Raw genomic sequence first — 16,492 nt, 5'->3', positions numbered from 1 at the left:
TACCTTCTGTCAATATGTTCTTAAGCACTGAAAAACTGGAATATTTTATGATTATATCCTTACAGCTACCTAAAGGATATTTGTGGCTCTCACTAGCCAGTTTGTTGACCTTATCATTGACGTTATTGGTGGTTTAGGTGGTAAAGGATAATGGAGGCCTCAGCTGACGCCATGATTATCTGTTTCAAGACCTCTTGAAGTGTATTATCACTTTATATCACAACCACTGCCCAAAAGAAAAGGAAATTATCATTTTTTAAAATTTAGTTTGTTGTTTATTTAATCTATTCACATCCTGTGACCTGTCCCAATCAAAAGTAATGTTTTTATGTGATGACATATGGATAGTAGACGATTCTTGTCAAAATAATTGCAGGATTACCTGTTTGTTTATTGATTTAAAGTATAATAAACTGTTTGTTTGTTCATTTAAAGTATAATAAATTGATGTATCATGGCTGTACGTTGTTTATGCTTGACTATCCAAATACACTATCAGTCAGCAAAATTCACTCTCAGTAGCAGCAGGTGTTGAGCAGGAACATGAAGGCAGTAAGTGGCCTTACAACCACAGATCCAGACCCCATGGCTCCAGAGGCAGAAATATCTGCAGAAAGCACAGAAGGAGAGGAGGGAAACAAGGAAGCACAAAACTACAGTAAAATAAGACTCTCTGTAAATGCAGTTAAATTTCACCCCAAAATCTACCCGAAATAAATTTATCTGCAATACCTGTCTCTACTCAGCCCCCGAATTCTATTATTATACATTGCAGTGAGAGCTGAACCTTTTTTTATTTTAGAACCAAAGTTGAAATATATCAGAATTTTACCCCAGATATGCTGTCCATGCCTTCTGCAGCACAGGACGTGGACATTTTATCTTTGCCAAATTTGTCTGCAGTGTTAAAATGTATTTTAAGTAACAGTTATTCTGGTCAGGGTAGGCCTAGTAAAGTACCGGGGTGAAGTTTAATATTCAACATTCGTCGGTTTTCGCGCCTGTTCCCTTCAATAGCTCCGTGTCAAAATCTCCATTTCTCCCAGTTTTGGGATATATTGGAGAGCTAATTCAGGCAGAAGTTTCACAGTTGTGATCACCTCAAAATCACTTAAGATAACGATGCAGTCCAGAGCGCAATGCACTGAATGTCTGTCAAATGCGCCTGTCACTGTAGGGGGAGTTAGGGACCGTCTGCAAATTGCAAAACATCCATTTCAATCTTCAATAACTTTTTTGTTTTTCAACATAAAAATCTCAAACCACTGCTAATATAACTAGTGACCACCCTCAAACATTTCACACCTGTAAGTTTGTAAACAAAAATGAAAATAAATAAATAAATTAAATTCTTAATTATGCACATTACAAGTGAATAATTTAAATAGCTTGCTCATTTATGAATATACTGGCACCAAATCACCTCTCATCTGTCCTGCACATCCTTTCACAACTTTCACACCTGTTAGTTTCTGCAAAAAGCCCTTAGGGAATCCCTTAACACCAATACCAGGGACCCAAAGTCTGAAATATGTACTTTTTGGCAATATGGCAATATTCATAAATGAGCAAGCTATTGAAATTATTCACTTGTACTGTACATTATTAAGAATTTAATTAATTAATTTATTTTCATGTTTGTTTACAAACTTACAGGTGTGAAATGTTTGGGGGTGGTCACTAGTTATATTAGCAGTGGTGTGAGATTTTTATGTTGAAAAACAAAAAAGTTATTGAAGATTGAAATGGATGTGTTGCAATTTGCAGACGGTCCCTAACTCAGCCTGCAGTGACAGGCGCATGTGACAGACATTCAGTCGTGATTCAAATAAAGATTTTGACTTTATGTCCACAGGAAATCGAGAGCAACCCCACTGTGATCCCTGATGATGCCCAGGTATAGACGTCTCACATGATCTAATGGGAGTTTCAAGCGGGTGTTACTTAGGGCGCGTCCTCTCTCTTTACTTTCGATTTTTACTTCCTCATCCGAGGAGAAGTTTTGGAAGATCTGTGAGGTCGTGGGCGCGATAAAAAAAAACAAAATACTAACACTAAATATATGAAAAACTAATCTAAAATAGTACAGAGTAGCTACTTCGAGTATGTTGAAGTGGATGACACATCTGTTCAGTCCGACCTGCTGAAAACTCGTCTCCAAAGAGGTAACACCACGAAACACGTCTTTAAGGTAGAACTGGTTAAATGGGTGAATCGAGCAGACAAGACTGATCTAATCAAAGTTTTTGGCTCTTGGGTAAGATAAGATAAAATGAGATAAAACTCTATTATCCATGTCTGGTAGTGACTTTAAGTGTTAATCACGTGATGGGAAGTCAGGCTGTTGTGATTATGCTACTGTTCAAACACACACACACACACACATAAATGTACCATAACTATATGCCAACCCTGTTGTAACATTTATACAAATAGGTTAAGAGCGAAAAAGAAACTTTACAAATGCAAAACTAAAGTTATTTGTGATTCATTTCACAAAGAAACCAGACATCTGAGCGAATCTATCTTGTATCTGGTTTTCAGCAAACAAAATGGATTTCCAGACGCTGCTATTAACTGTAGGAAAAGCCCTGAGTAAGGATGAAGTAAAGGCCTTAGCATATCTTTGCACTGACCTGCTTGGCCGAAACCCAACCTCAGTGGAGTCGACCAGTGACCTCTTCTCTCGTCTGTCGGATCAAGACCACCTCTCTGCTGACCGACCACACCTGCTCACTGAGCTTCTGCGCATCATCCAACGCACCCGTCTGGTCAATGAGCTCCAGCTTCCTGGCCAAGCATCTAGCCTCATTTCTCCTTACAGGTGGTCTACCTACCTTTCACTGTTTATAAGTAAATCATGAAGTAGGATTTAGGTCACAGAAAATACATTGCTAAATAGTGTCACATCTGTCTGACATGCAGCACCGGATCAGCGTTAGAGCCAAGTCAGAACTTATGAAATGGACCAGGTATGCCTGGGCTGGACGGAGTCTGGGAGTTGTCAAAGAAAAAAGAAATATCTAATTCAAGCTTATGAATTAGTAATTGTGATCTCGATTAAATAATATGTATGTGCGAATTGTTAAACTGAGAGCTACAATTACTAATTCAAAGGCACGGATTATTAAATTGTTAGCAAGAAGGACTAATTTGAGGGGACAGTTTGGTTAATCAAGGAATTACTAATTACATTGACTAAGTGATGTGTAGTTACAGCCTTATGTTACAAAGAAGTAGGGCTGCAACTAGAATAGAAAGCAGTTTATTGTCCCCACGGGGTAATTTGTCTTGGGCACAGTGGTACAGTCTATTGCTTCATAACACAAACATGTACTAAATAAACCAGCATGAAATCAACATGAAATCAGCATAAAATCAACCTAACACTCGTCTGCATTTTCATTTGCAGATGATTTACTTGATGAATTGATTTGAATAGTTTGGTGCATGCAATGTCTGAAAAATTTTTTAAAAATGCCCATCATAATTTCCCACACTCCAAGGTGACTACAAATTTATTCTTTTTTGTTCAAGCAACAGTCCAAAACACAAAGATACTAAGTGCTCTTTCACAACAGACAAATATTCACATTCGAAAAACTGGAATCCACAGATTTGTGGCGGCGTTTTGCTAAAAATATCACTTTAACAATTAAACAATTATCCAAATTGTTGTTGATTAAAGTCTGATCAATGTAGTGTTTTAGCTCCACATACAATGGAAAAAGATCCCAGTCAGAGGCACTCTGTAAGGTGTATACATTTTTGACTGAAAAAGTAAAAAAGGGCATTGACATAGGATCAATAATCACTGGGTTTAGGGATCACAATCTGTATGAGGGGAGAAAGAGTGGTGCATTGCCATAGGAAAATACATCCAGTGACCTCAGAATAGTGACAGTGAAGCATCAGGCCTCCTCTGACAAGACTGTTTTTACTTTGTTTTAATTGTTTTTTTCTGTAATGCCAGGAAGCTGCTCTACAACTTGTCTGAGGAGATTACAACGGATGACCTGAAAGATGTGAAGTTCTTGTTGAACTCACAGCTTCCCCGCAGAAAACTGGAAGAAAATGTTGTGAGTGTCGGTGTTTGAGAAGAGAGACCTGCAACGTCATAACATGTTGAATGTATCAGAATAAAAATAGATTTTGAAATCATTGATGAAGATAATTATATCTGATGGACACTTAAATTTGAATTCTGCTCCTGCTTTAAAGTATGCATTGCATCACCTTATGGGAAAAATCAAGGGTAACTGTAAGTTTTCTTCACTTTTCAGCCTACACTTGATGTCTTCCTGGAGATGGAGCACATGGACCTCATCAGTGACACTAATCTAAATTTACTGGAGACCATTTTTGAGAAAGTCTGTCCTGTGTTGAAACAAAAGATCAACCAGTTTAAAGCATGGCAGGGTAAGCCACTGAAAATTCTCTTTGCTATAACGACAAATGTAGGAATACGGACACAAAAGCAGCGAGACAGCAGATTTAGTTTCAAACAGTCTACTTACTGGAAGAGCAGGAACAGGAGGGAAATGGGCAGACAGACAGTGGTGAGGAGGGAAACTGAAGGGCCTCCAGGAAGTCACTTAAGGGGACATTGCATTGACTTACATTAATCTCCTGCAGATTTACGCTCACCTTAACCATAGACACAACATGCTTAGCTCTGACTCTTAAACAAAGTCTTAACCCTCAAAATATAATAATTTACATTGCGGTGACTTGTGTTTTGTCACTTGAAAGGCAGTTTGAGTCCCCACAATGTGATTGTGTGATCAGATTTATGTACACAAGCAAACACACATCCACATATACATACATAGATACTGTGGAGGCGGGGGAAGCAGGGACTGAGCCAGAGGTTGAAACAGGTGAGGATGATGATGCTGTAAAAGTTTATCTCTCCTGCTACATATAATTAAGATTTCACGTTCATCTAATAGTTATGTTGTATTGAATCTGTCTGTAAATCAGATTACTGTTGATTTACTTTTGTCATTTTTATCCACAGTACGTCACACTGGCCCTATAGCTCAAGAAACAGGTCGACCACGGTCCGCGTCTTACACTTTTGAACTAAGCCAGGTACTTGCCTGCAGTGCAAGATTTTTTTATCATGATGTTATGGTCACAGCTCTGCAGTGTCATGCACCACGCTACTGACTCTTTCAGCAATAGCCATTTACAGCAGTGTCTGTTTTGTCTGTGTTCTTCATCAGTTCCGTAAATCTTTAGAACCTGGGAGGTCTCTTTCATGTGAAAATCCAGGTAAATGGAGTTATAATAACATGTCTGTCTGTTTTGTGTATTTAGATGTAGAGAACTGGATACTTGCTTGTATCTCCATCACTTTCTTAATATGAAGGGTTTAACCCACTGTGTATGCATTTTAGTAAAATGTTGCTGCCTTAGTTTTCAGATAACTTTTGATGATGATGATGATGTTATGTCCTTAACCTAAATATTTAAATAAATTAACTGTAATGCACTTTGCCTTTATGATGGCAATCATTCTGTTGGAGTAGGTGTGAATTTCTTTTTTCCGATTGCCAATTTACTTATTGCAAATTAAGTCCCCCACTTAACTTTACTTTTAATTATAAAGTGTGTTTTTCTCATCATTATGAAATACTATGTTACAAAACAAACAAACAAACAAAATTTTGTGGGTGGGAATCCAATCAATGCTACATTGATCCGTATGTAAATGCACTCGCATTGAACACATGTTGAAAATCCTAATCACCTTTTTCAGTCTCCTCTGAAGAATGGCGACCGTTGGCTGAGGTGAGAATCTGTCATTAAAACACAGTTAAGTGAATCACAAATAATAATAAAACTTTTCTTTGTGTCTTAAATTGTCTTCTCCTTTGTGTCCAATACAGTCCTCCATGAATTCTTACACCTCTGTGGGTGAGTCTTGCGTTCTGCTCGGTTGTTTTACATTTGAAACTTGATTAACTGCATTGCAGGGGATGGATTAATCTTCTTGTATCCTTTTCCTAGATTTTACAAATGTGTCACGTGGTGGAGATGAATGTGAGGCCCTGTCACGTGGTAGCAATTTAAGCACTGAAACAAGCATCTGTGCCTCCTCAAAAGGTCATTATAAGTATTTTTGAAATTATATGTCAATTATTCAAATATAACATTTGTCTCTGCATCTTTCCCTTAAATGTTTCCTCTTCCACCCTACATTTCTCTGTCCGATAGTGAGTAGTGATGCTGTGAAAGTCTCAAGGTCTCAAGATAATGAGACTTCCTCTGAAAAGCAGACGTCTCAGACTACAAACACAGACAGTGAGGTGTGTGATTTACCTTTTCTCAACTTTACAAGTAGGCGTAAGTAAGGAATGAGGCCCTGCGTGTATTGACCAAAAGCTATTGTTTGAACGTGTAACTGGCAGAAAAAAATTTATATTACACTGAATCCTGCCTAGCCTTCATTCATTCAATCTGGGTAACAGATTTTTCTCTGTAGGTTTTGGGAGCATATCCCATGACTGCAGCAAAGAGAGGTATCTGCTTGATAGTAAACAACCAAGACTTCTCTAAATCCAAACAAGGTCTGCTGGAGCGAATGGGGACTAAGATTGATGAAGGTGACCTTATGTTTCATTCATTTTGGAAATCTCAAATGGAAAACTGGTACATGTTTTCTATCTCTGCTCTGTCTGTATGTGGCCACATTGTATTGTATATATGTATTTACATTCATCTGTGCGCCTTCCAGATTGCCTGCGCAAAGTGTTTCAGTGGCTTGGCTTTGAGGTAGTGATAGAGCGGGACTGTGAGAGGGACAAGATGCTGTCCGTGTTGCGGGAGCTCGGCAGGAGAGACCACAGTCAGATGGACTGCCTGGTATGCTGCGTTCTCAGCCACGGCCAGGAGGGAAGCGTGTATGGCGTGGACGGCCTCACCATCCAGATTAAGGAGCTGATGGAACCTGTCAATGGATTAAATTGCTCCTCTTTAGCAGAAAAACCCAAGCTGTTTTTCATCCAGGCCTGCCAGGGCTCCAACGAGCAGAAGGCTGTCTACATCGAGACTGATGGCTCCGCACGCAGTCTTGTTTACAGCGATGCCATTAAAGCTAAACACTCCATCCCATCTGATGCAGACTTCTTGCTGGGAATGGCCACCGTTCCTTCTTTTGTCTCATTCAGAGAGAGGAAAAATGGCACGTGGTTTATTCAGTCATTGTGCCAAAACCTTGTCCGGATGGTGCCCAGGTAAGTGAAACAAAAAATGTTTTTTTTCAGTGGTGGAATGTTACTAGGTATGTTTACTCAAGCACAGTTTTGAGCTACTGAGTATTAGTTGAGTATCTCCATTTTATGCTACTTTATACTTCTACTCCACTTAATTTTTTCTACTATTTTACTTCTCAGATTTTACATGCAAAACAAAACATACGATTGTTTTTTAAAATATGATACATTTTTACAGATTTAACCCAAAAATCAAATAATATAATGATAATCTGTACACTGATACTTTATGAGTATGTTTACATTTGATACTTCAAGTACATTTTGTTGCTAATGGAGTATATTTATTGTAAATGATTTGAAAACTTCTTCCAACTCTAATTTTACTTACTGCAGTGATTTGTGGTGGTTTGAAATTGTAGAATAACTAATAATACATGGCTTTCGAAGTATTTTAGTTCACTTTCTCACAGTATCTTTCGTTTTTCCCAGTGGCTTTGACCTTGTGTCTATCCTGACAAAAGTGAATGCAGATGTTAGCCAGAAGACGGATTTTACCTGTTCAAAAAAGCAGATGCCTCAACCAGCCTTCTCACTCAGGAAAAAAGTGGTCTTTCCGGTCCCCAAAGTCTCTGCTCCCTGCCTGTCACACTGTCAGCAGTAATGCCTGTGCTGCCGGGTGATCCCTGAGACACAAGTGGTTTTGTCTTACATCGGCTGTTTACGATGTCTGCCTGGGACAGTTTTTACAGTATTTTCTTAACAACGATTGAGCCAGCTCCATTTGCTGATGACGACCATGAGGTGTGGTTAAAAGCTTGTAAGTGGAGATGATTTTGTCATACACCAGCTTCAACTCCCTTCCTCCATTTCTGCATTACCCAAATTAATTACATGATTTAAAATGTTGAATTTGTATGAGCTCATTTTTACACATTGATCAACAAGCAAAATTAAAATAAAACAAGCAATTTGAAGGTGTCCCCTTCGACTCTGAGACTGTGTGATGTGCATAATTCACAATTTTCTAACATTTTAGACTTTTTTAGACTGCATTTTGAAAAAATACAACACAAAATATAAACACAGAAAAACAGAAAACAAGCTCCCTCGCTAATTCCTCACAAGATAAGGGCTGCACTATGGTGACTACAGTATACAGATATCCAAACACATACACCTGCTCATACATGTGCATCCACAAATTTTATAAAAGGTGTTTATCAGCAAAAAAACCCCCAAAACATGTAAGCCACGTCAGACCAAATTTCAACATTTTCTGCCTTTGATCTATGTTTCTGGCTACCCCGTTTCGGTATAAATTATATCCAACCATGAAAGTAACCTGTCTTAGGACAGTTAAATATACAGCCCTGCAATTAAAGTTGTTGTTTTACATCAGTATGAGGCTGATGCTTTACTACTACTGCCTGTAAATGTTATTAAGTACCTCTTACCATTTAAATAAGTACTAAAACAATTGTTTTTGGAGAGAATGTACTTTACAGTTTTTCTCAGTCACTTTAGTAAATTTCTGAGATCAGAATTGAAATTCTCAAAACTACTTGCAAACTACATGGACAACTGTCTGCTGTTTCCTACATTATCAACTGCGTATGTCATGTTGATCACAATATATTATACCGGTTCTCTATTGATGTATTAATGTTTTTCATGTTTACATTTCTAATTTTCTAATTTGTTCTGTAAAAAAAAAAGTCTTGTCTGTTGACTGTAAAACAGTTCTGTCTTTTTCTTATCTGCATCCATACTGAAAAAGTGCAGCCGTGTGCATTTTAACAGTTTTTCAGTTTTTTTTTAACTTGCTCAAAATCCTTAATCCATTTCTCAAAAGTAAACATTTAGTTCAGTGAACATGTCAGTGCCATCAGAATGACAAGTAGCCTACTTGTGTTATTTACAGAAAGTCAAATTGTCTAGTCATGTTGTCATGTTGTCAGTGTAACAATAGGACTCTGTAAGCATTTTCTGATGTAAACTACGGCTAAGATTTGGATGACAATGATCAAATGTTCACTGACCTAAATATTTACTTTTGAGAGAGATATAAGGATTATAAGCAAATTATGGGCTTCATTGTGCAGCGCTGTTTGTACGATCTCTTTTTTTTTTCTTTGGAGAAATGCAGATATTGTTTTGCAAATGTTAAGGATGATTAGATAAATGGACCAAAGAGACTGGGAAAAACTGTAATCTAGTACCATATCAGAGATGTGGCCGACACTTGGACACCATCACCAGTAGGAGGCGGTGAACAGTTTAGCTCCACACGCTGGCATCAGGCGACCCGCTGCTGACCTGGATGTTGATTCGATGTTATGTTCGGTCAAGAGCTATTAGCATTTTAAGGCCAGTACATAACATAACTAGATGCCGGCAAAAATATCTGAAAGCGGTGTCTGAGGTTTTGCATTTACCAGCAAGATTATCTTTAATCGGCCCGCAAACGACAGCAAATTGTAAACATGTCTCAAGAGGGATATCAATCACCAGCAGTGAAATCCACCGCCGACACGAGGTTATTTGTTTTATTTCAAATTAAATGGTGTTTAACGTTTGCGAACGAAAACACGTCTAACTTACAGGTGCAGGTAACATTAACGCTGTAACGCGAAGTGTTAACATGACACGTTTATCTAACCTAGTTATGGGAAAAAAAATCAACGTTGTAAAGTTTCTCAAATGAAGCTCAACGTGAATTTCAGAGAACTGAAACGGTAGAAAACGTTCTAATTTGCTAGCTTTTGTTTTGAGATGAAGTGATGTCTCGTTATTTTTCGATAGTTAACGTTAGCTTAACTGTTGACTTGGTACTTTTTGTTGAACTGTCTCTTAATGCTGTTATGGTTTATCAGCCTTTTGAATTTAGAGTTGTAATATTTAACCCTCGGAGAGAGAAAATGTAATGTTACTGTTAATTGAATGACAACAGCTATAACAGCATTAACGTCAGTGAGCTAACTTGCTGTCACCCTGATTAGCTTAGCTGGCTAACGTACAGTATTTTATCTTTGATAGACTCAACTGCTTGTTCATTTGTGTCGCACCCTTAAATGCAATTCTCGAGTTAAATGCGCGGAATAATAAGTCTCTTCCATGTCTTGTTTATGTCAGATCCCTGTTAAGCAGAATAGCAAGTGGCATTACGTTACAATGTTAGCTTTAGTCTGTCAGCTAGGCAAAGTTAAAGTTGTCACTCTCACTGAGAGAGACTGCAGCAATATAACTGATATCAAAGAAGTATATATGATTATTTATTTATATTAATGTACAGCTGGCTGTATAATATACATTTGTGCTGCTTGGTGTAGGAAAACATGATTACTGTGATATCTCATATGTACCTTTTGATTTTTGGAAACTACCATGTTGTTACCAGCTAACGTTAATTCTCACACCAACAACAAAACCGCACTTCAATGTATTTACTGCCTTTGTTATTGTCTTTGCGGGTTAACAAGCACATACACATTTTTCAATGTGCAACAACACCACACAGATCTCCATTAACGTCAGCTTTATTGTGTGTGCACAGTGGAAATCTGCAAGTGCAGTGGCATTTCTGTGGTTGGTAAAGTGAAAGGCTCACATTTCATATGCAGTTTAATATAACTGAATGGTGGTTGCAGATTTTCTGATTTGTAGTAATAGCCTATATAAGAGAAACATCCAATCAAATAAGATTATGCTTCAGAGATCAAAGAACCACACACAGTGCTACAGAAAGTATATGTAAAACTGTTCTTGCCAGCTCCTTCAATGTTTTGTTTTTTAATGCTTATACTTCACATGGCATCCCTATTTTAACATGAGTACTATAACGTGTGGAACATTTTCCCAAGTTTGCTTACAGACATACTGTACACAAAAAAGTATAATTAGCAGTGAGCTTTTGTCAGTTTCCCATTAAGGCAGCCTTGAGTCCTTGCAAAACACTTATCAGGTCTGTGAAAGAAACTGAGAAACATTGAGAACTGTCAGAACAGAAGATATGCCGCCTAGACATTTAACTGACCAGTAAACTAAAAAGCTCTATACAGTATAGTGCAGGTACAACCGTACAACATATTATCTTTTGTAAATCATAACCTTTGTTGAGGCTTTCAAATAAGAATTGAGTCAACTTTAGTTATTTTTGAGGCTGTGTTTATGGTCAGGTTTTTTGGACTGTATTTTATTAAAACACGTTTGTTATGTACCTCAATTTACATGAAGATGGCCCTATCCAAATTCAGTTATAATTATTTATTTTTGGTCACGGAGTATATATTGACAATAAATATACTTTTTTTCCCACAGGGTATTGTGACAGTTGCATTAGGTGGTAATGTTACAGGTGATCACTAGCTCTGACAGACATTAGTTTTTGTCAGTGAGTCCTTAATAAGAAGCTACTTATTGACCATTCAGTATCTTTGGATTCATATAAGGATCTATGAACACTGAGTATACAGGTTATAACCCTAATAGCTTTAGAATCCCCTATAAAAAGCTGAAGGAGTTGTTTTGGTGGTTTGTAAGTTTATGTGCTAATAAGCTGCCAATATCTGTTGGAAATTATTTGGCATATAAATACTCTTAAGAACTCTTGACATATCAATTTTATTCTGCAGTAATGTTTCCCTGTTGTAAATTGCTTCCACCATTTGCATTCATTATTTCTGGCCTGTATTTGCAGCTCGGATGTATCCTGCAGCCATCTAATGGCAACAGCCCACCTAACATGGTCCTGATTAACTGTTTGTGCTTGTTTGTTTAACACACGCAGCTTGAATTCACATGAACCACAGAGGGCCAACCCCGGGAAGACGCCTATACAAATCCTGCATGAATACGGCACCAGAAGTGGCAACCTTCCTGTGTATTTGATGGAGAAGGCTGAAGGAGAAGCTCACCAGCCCTGCTTCGTCTTCAGCGTGACAGTCGGAGATGTTAGCTGCATGGGTCAGTCGCAGTCCCCTGCTGTGTTGATAGCTGCTTGTCACTGGATGCGACCTTACATTTGAGTTTAAAATCATACGCTGATAATTCAGAAAGAGCACTCCAGCCTGCAACATATAATTTGTGACTGCAGTATACAGTGTAGGTCCAGAGAAGAGGATGACGAGCATTTGCAGAGCTGTCAGTGTTGAGGTGATGAGATATAATCCAGTCTTTATATTTGAACATCTTTCAGCCAGATTTTTCTCCAGAATTTTCTATATGTCCTTTCCAGTAGCCTCCAGACATAACATGTACTTTCTGGGATACAAAACACCTTGAGGGCTTCCGGAGTTTAAAACAGAAATTCTAATCAGGCATATTTATTTTCTTGCCATTATAGGCCATTTTTTCCATCTGACTCTAAAATAAGTTTTTTAATAGTAGTAGTGATGTTACATAGTCCGTTGTATTTTGTTTCAGGTCAAGGTCCCAGTAAAAAGGCTGCTAAACACCAGGCTGCAGAGGCTGCCCTGAATATTCTGCAGATAGATGCTGGAACAGTGTGAGTAGAGCTGAAATTATTATTTAAATAAAATTGGCAAGAATTATTATAATCAAGTAATTGCCAAAATGACAAAAATTTACGTTCTCAAATGTGGATACTTGTCTTCTATGATAGTACACAGAATTTTTTGGGCGTTTAGACTTTTTGGTCGGACGAAAAAAACAATTTGAATTATGAGCTTGTGCTTTGGTGAAGTATAATGGCCATTTTTAACTATTTTTACTTTACTATTAGTCGATAATTAAAATAATTGTTATCTGCAGCCCTAAGTTGAGTTTGTCTAGCGTTAGCCTTTTTAGCAACAGTGTTTGCAATACATACCATCAAAGTGCTGTACGGACAGCCTGCGGTGAGAGTTGATCTGTCACAGCTGTGGTAACTGTTTTGATGTAATTCCCAACAGGAACATTCCTGTGAAGTCTGAGAGTAACGGTGTTGTGGCAGAAACAAACAACCATCCCAACTCAGTGGGGATACTGCAGGTGTGTAAATCACGATTATATATGAGCAAGTTTCTGTGTATATTTATTTAAAGGTGTTTCGCCCCTAACTTGGGTATAAAAGATATATGTTAGATGTTTTTTCTTGCCGAGATTAAAAATTGTGTCTGCTTACTAAGCTAAGCAAATGGCATGCAACAATGCCAATATGTGCTGTATTATATGCATTCAAATATTCTGAAATAAAATACTACCTCTGTTTTTTTCTCTGTCCTCATTATTTTCTCTTATTTGGCCTTTCATTTCAGGAGTTAGCGTTGCAGAGAGGATGGCGTCTTCCCGAATACACAGTGTTAATGGAGGCTGGTCCGCCACACAAAAGAGAATTCACTGTTACCTGTCGAATGGAGTCGCTGTCAGAGAAGGGTACGGGTGTTTTTTAAGCCATTTGTGTAAAGTCTTTTAAAGTGACTGCAATTTCACATTTTTCTTCCTGTTCTTAATCTGTGTCTTGTGTTTTGACAGCTGTAGGGAATTCAAAAAAGGCAGCAAAAAAGGCAGCTGCAGAGAAAATAGTGGCAAAGCTTCAAAGTCTATCAGGCTGTTCTGAAATCACATGGGTACGTCAAATATTTATCACCTTTGCGAAGTGACCACTGGAGGCTGCTGCAACGTTTCTGAGTTAAAAGCCTTTTGTGTTCCATTTTATTTGACATGCATTACCTTGTTTAGACTCCTCAACCAAGTGTCCGATTTGAGAACTTAAGGAACTCATCAGCGGAGAAGATGTCTTTACTGAGGAGAAACCCGCTGAGTATTCCCAACACAGATTATATTCAGATGATGTTGGAGCTGTCCAAGGAGCAGGGCTTTGAGGTCACATATTTTGACATTGGTAAGGAAACACACACCTGCTAAGAGACAGGCTGCTTCCCATTCAGCCAGCTTGGCTCCTCACTTCTCTAATTCTTCTAACGAAAATACCTGATGCCTTATGACCACAGCTCCAAAACTGATTATAGATCTGTTGCATTATGATAGGAAAAAACACCAATTGACAATTAAAATTAGTTTGTCACTGAAAAGACAAAATGGATGTGAGGAAATAATAAAACCAGCTATGAGTATAAGCTCAACTACAATAGTTTTTAAAAGGCTGCAGGTACAGTAAGTCTGTCCTTTTCAGCCCCAGACTGACATTATATAGGACTAATGATAAGTTGTGCAGAACAAATATTCGGATAGGCTATGTCATTTTTCCTGAATGACCCGAGATGCACTTGGAACAGAGCAAAAAATAAAGAAAGTCGCTTGTTGTAGTGTGCTTTTATGATTCGCTGGGGATGAAATAATGGTCTTCCTTTGTAGAGCAATTTTGATGAACGATCGCCTTGACAAATACATTATGTTTCCTATCACCCCCTTTTTTGCCAGTAGAATAAATTTAATGTGAAGCAGCGGCAGTAGGAAATGTTCGCATTGCTTTGAGTAGTGACTTCTTACAGCTCTGAACATTGAACACTAAGGCTGATATCAATAAACTGAAATTACAAACGGTAATGCGTAGGTAGGCAATTTGACTGCTGTGCAGGAATGGCGCACTCTGCCACTAACAATGAAAACTGAGAGATGACAGATAATGGGTACTGCAGAAAAAAACATTAGTTTTAAAAAACAAGACTTGATTTCATTTAAATTTAAATCGTAAGGATTACGCCTTTTAAGGGATTGGAACATCCTCAGTGACAGCAGATCCCCATGGATTATCTGGGTTTAGCTGGAGGACGGGAGGAAGCGTAACTAGCTGAACGGAAAGCACCCAAACAAAACACTGTTATTCATTCTAACTGGTCAAGGTAATGCTGTGTGGCTGTATTTTGCAGACGAGCTGACGGTGAATGGCCAGTACCAGTGCCTGGCTGAGCTGTCCACCTCCCCGGTCACTGTGTGCCACGGCACAGGCATTTCCTGTAGCAACGCACACAACGACGCAGCACATAGCGCCCTCCAGTACATCAAGATCATGGCCTCCATCAAGTAAAACCACAGGAAATATTTCTTTCACCAATATTGTCACACATAAAAGCCGATGTCCAGTCATGATGAAGCCGTAGATCGTTCTTCCCACTAGTCTTCCTTCCCATGGACAGTATGAGGTCATGGTATATATTTTTAATTATGTATATCACAAAGCAGAACCACAAAGACACACCATCTCAATATTAAGAATCATCTTCTAGTTGTATGTTTTTGTCACGTTTTACTTGAGATGTCCAACATATTTAAGCAAATGTACATGTGTAAATGAAGGAGGAACAGTGAATATTATGACCTTTTTTACATGCATAATGTAATGTAATGTTTAAGCTGTCGGTGCTTTATTTGTCCACGTTTTCAGTGTTACTTTAGTCGAAATCGTTTTGCCTCTTATTTTTAGTCGGAATGTTTTTAGGTTCCCTTTGACTTAATTTATTTTTTTATTCACCATAGTTTTCCCTTATTTGGCCCTATTGAGCTGTATGCTATTGACAGCCGATAGAAGATTAACTTTAAATTTACTGAAGAGATACTTGCCTTTCTTTTTAATTTTTATGAACAGAAGTCACCTGAAAATGAAAGTGATTTCAATAAGAGAGATTATTTTTGACTATTTATCTTTTCTCCTACAGTACTCTTCCATCTGTCAGTATGCAACTCAACTGTACAACCCCTGTTGTCTCTATCTGGTTGAATCTCAAAATAGATATAAAATAATAAGGAGGATATGCTATCCTACATTCCCATTCTGCTGGTCAGTTGACATTTTTGCAGTGTGCCTCATAGTACCATAGTGATATATTTAATGCCTTTACTGACTGGTGTCCTCTGCTGTATGAACTGAATCCTGGCAGAGAGTAGCAACATGTGTAAGAATCCAGAAAATAAACCCAAACACTGAATGTGAATGAGTGTTGGTTTCTGTTTCCAGTAGACCATACTGAGAGAACACATTTGCTGCCGTGTCTGCAGATGTCGTTAGTGAATGAAACATGATCTCTTGGGAACTAATCACTTGACAGCCATCAATTTATGAGGCTGCATGTCCTGCTGTATTAGTACAAAGGGTTACATCAGGGCCTGCACACTTGTTCATTCACTCTTGAGTTGTGTGGTTTAATAGCTAACAGACAAGAAAGCATGTGTCATCCATACAAAAAGATGTTCTTCATCGATTTTAATTATTTATAGGTTTGTTTTGTGATTTGGGAAAGGTTACAGTCAAGTTTCAGAATTCAGCGCTGAACTATTTAATGTAAAAATGTCTAATTGAGGATTTTTTGACC

General features: G+C 38.1%; 2 protein-coding genes and 1 long non-coding RNA gene across 7 annotated transcripts; 2 read left to right on the top strand and 1 right to left on the bottom strand.

Moving 5' to 3' along the window:
* Positions 1-252: 252 nt before the first annotated feature.
* On the bottom strand, positions 253-9,961 carry LOC123973636. 2 transcript variants are annotated; one of them, XR_006825657.1, is made up of 6 exons: positions 9,443-9,961; positions 7,779-7,906; positions 5,756-5,804; positions 4,518-4,594; positions 2,637-2,843; positions 253-607 (listed from the first exon to the last, which is right to left on the bottom strand). It is a non-coding gene; the product is annotated as an uncharacterized LOC123973636 (long non-coding RNA). The 2 variants fall into 2 exon arrangements; XR_006825656.1 differs by lacking the exons at positions 4,518-4,594; positions 5,756-5,804 and having other exon boundaries at positions 9,443-9,958.
* Positions 1,807-8,217, top strand: casp10 (caspase 10, apoptosis-related cysteine peptidase). Of its 2 annotated transcripts, none has more exons than XM_046053813.1 (13): positions 1,807-1,897; positions 2,545-2,824; positions 3,974-4,079; positions 4,284-4,419; positions 5,021-5,094; positions 5,229-5,277; positions 5,765-5,796; positions 5,895-5,922; positions 6,016-6,111; positions 6,223-6,314; positions 6,491-6,611; positions 6,743-7,241; positions 7,713-8,217. In XM_046053813.1, exons 2-13 carry the CDS (start codon positions 2,553-2,555, stop codon positions 7,882-7,884), a joined length of 1,677 nt encoding a protein of 558 aa, XP_045909769.1. In that variant the 5' UTR covers positions 1,807-1,897; positions 2,545-2,552; the 3' UTR covers positions 7,885-8,217. The 2 variants fall into 2 exon arrangements, with proteins under 2 accessions (XP_045909769.1, XP_045909768.1); XM_046053812.1 differs by lacking the exon at positions 1,807-1,897 and adding an exon at positions 1,940-2,165.
* On the top strand, positions 9,509-16,114 carry prkra (protein kinase, interferon-inducible double stranded RNA dependent activator). 3 transcript variants are annotated; one of them, XM_046053814.1, is made up of 8 exons: positions 9,509-9,759; positions 12,010-12,185; positions 12,645-12,726; positions 13,133-13,211; positions 13,478-13,595; positions 13,695-13,789; positions 13,902-14,064; positions 15,053-16,114. In XM_046053814.1, the coding sequence occupies exons 1-8, from the start codon at positions 9,707-9,709 to the stop codon at positions 15,208-15,210; spliced, it is 924 nt and encodes a 307-aa protein (XP_045909770.1). In that variant the 5' UTR covers positions 9,509-9,706; the 3' UTR covers positions 15,211-16,114. The 3 variants fall into 3 exon arrangements, with proteins under 3 accessions (XP_045909770.1, XP_045909772.1, XP_045909771.1); XM_046053816.1 differs by lacking the exon at positions 9,509-9,759 and adding an exon at positions 9,770-9,826; XM_046053815.1 differs by lacking the exon at positions 9,509-9,759 and adding an exon at positions 9,821-9,958.
* The last annotated feature ends 378 nt before the right edge of the window (positions 16,115-16,492 follow it).

The sequence above is a fragment of the Micropterus dolomieu genome, linkage group LG07 (genome assembly GCF_021292245.1).
Source record: "Micropterus dolomieu isolate WLL.071019.BEF.003 ecotype Adirondacks linkage group LG07, ASM2129224v1, whole genome shotgun sequence".
Lineage (NCBI taxonomy): Eukaryota > Metazoa > Chordata > Actinopteri > Centrarchiformes > Centrarchidae > Micropterus > Micropterus dolomieu.
The sequence above is the reverse complement of the archived record's forward strand: the minus strand, read 5'-3'. Positions and strand labels throughout refer to the sequence as shown.

What these genes read in the sequence shown, in the direction of transcription:
- prkra (XM_046053814.1), top strand. Translation starts at nt 9,707, where the DNA reads ATGTCTCAAGAGGGATATCAATCACCAGCAGTGAAATCCACCGCCGAC. An exon ending in AAATCCACCGCCGACACGAG is followed by an intron (nt 9,760 to 12,009) that starts GTTATTTGTTTT and finishes TAACACACGCAG; the next exon opens with CTTGAATTCACATGAACCAC. An exon ending in ACTCAGTGGGGATACTGCAG is followed by an intron (nt 13,212 to 13,477) that starts GTGTGTAAATCA and finishes CTTTCATTTCAG; the next exon opens with GAGTTAGCGTTGCAGAGAGG.
- casp10 (XM_046053813.1), top strand. Translation starts at nt 2,553, where the DNA reads ATGGATTTCCAGACGCTGCTATTAACTGTAGGAAAAGCCCTGAGTAAG. An exon ending in GAATTCTTACACCTCTGTGG is followed by an intron (nt 5,923 to 6,015) that starts GTGAGTCTTGCG and finishes TCCTTTTCCTAG; the next exon opens with ATTTTACAAATGTGTCACGT. An exon ending in CTTGTCCGGATGGTGCCCAG is followed by an intron (nt 7,242 to 7,712) that starts GTAAGTGAAACA and finishes CGTTTTTCCCAG; the next exon opens with TGGCTTTGACCTTGTGTCTA.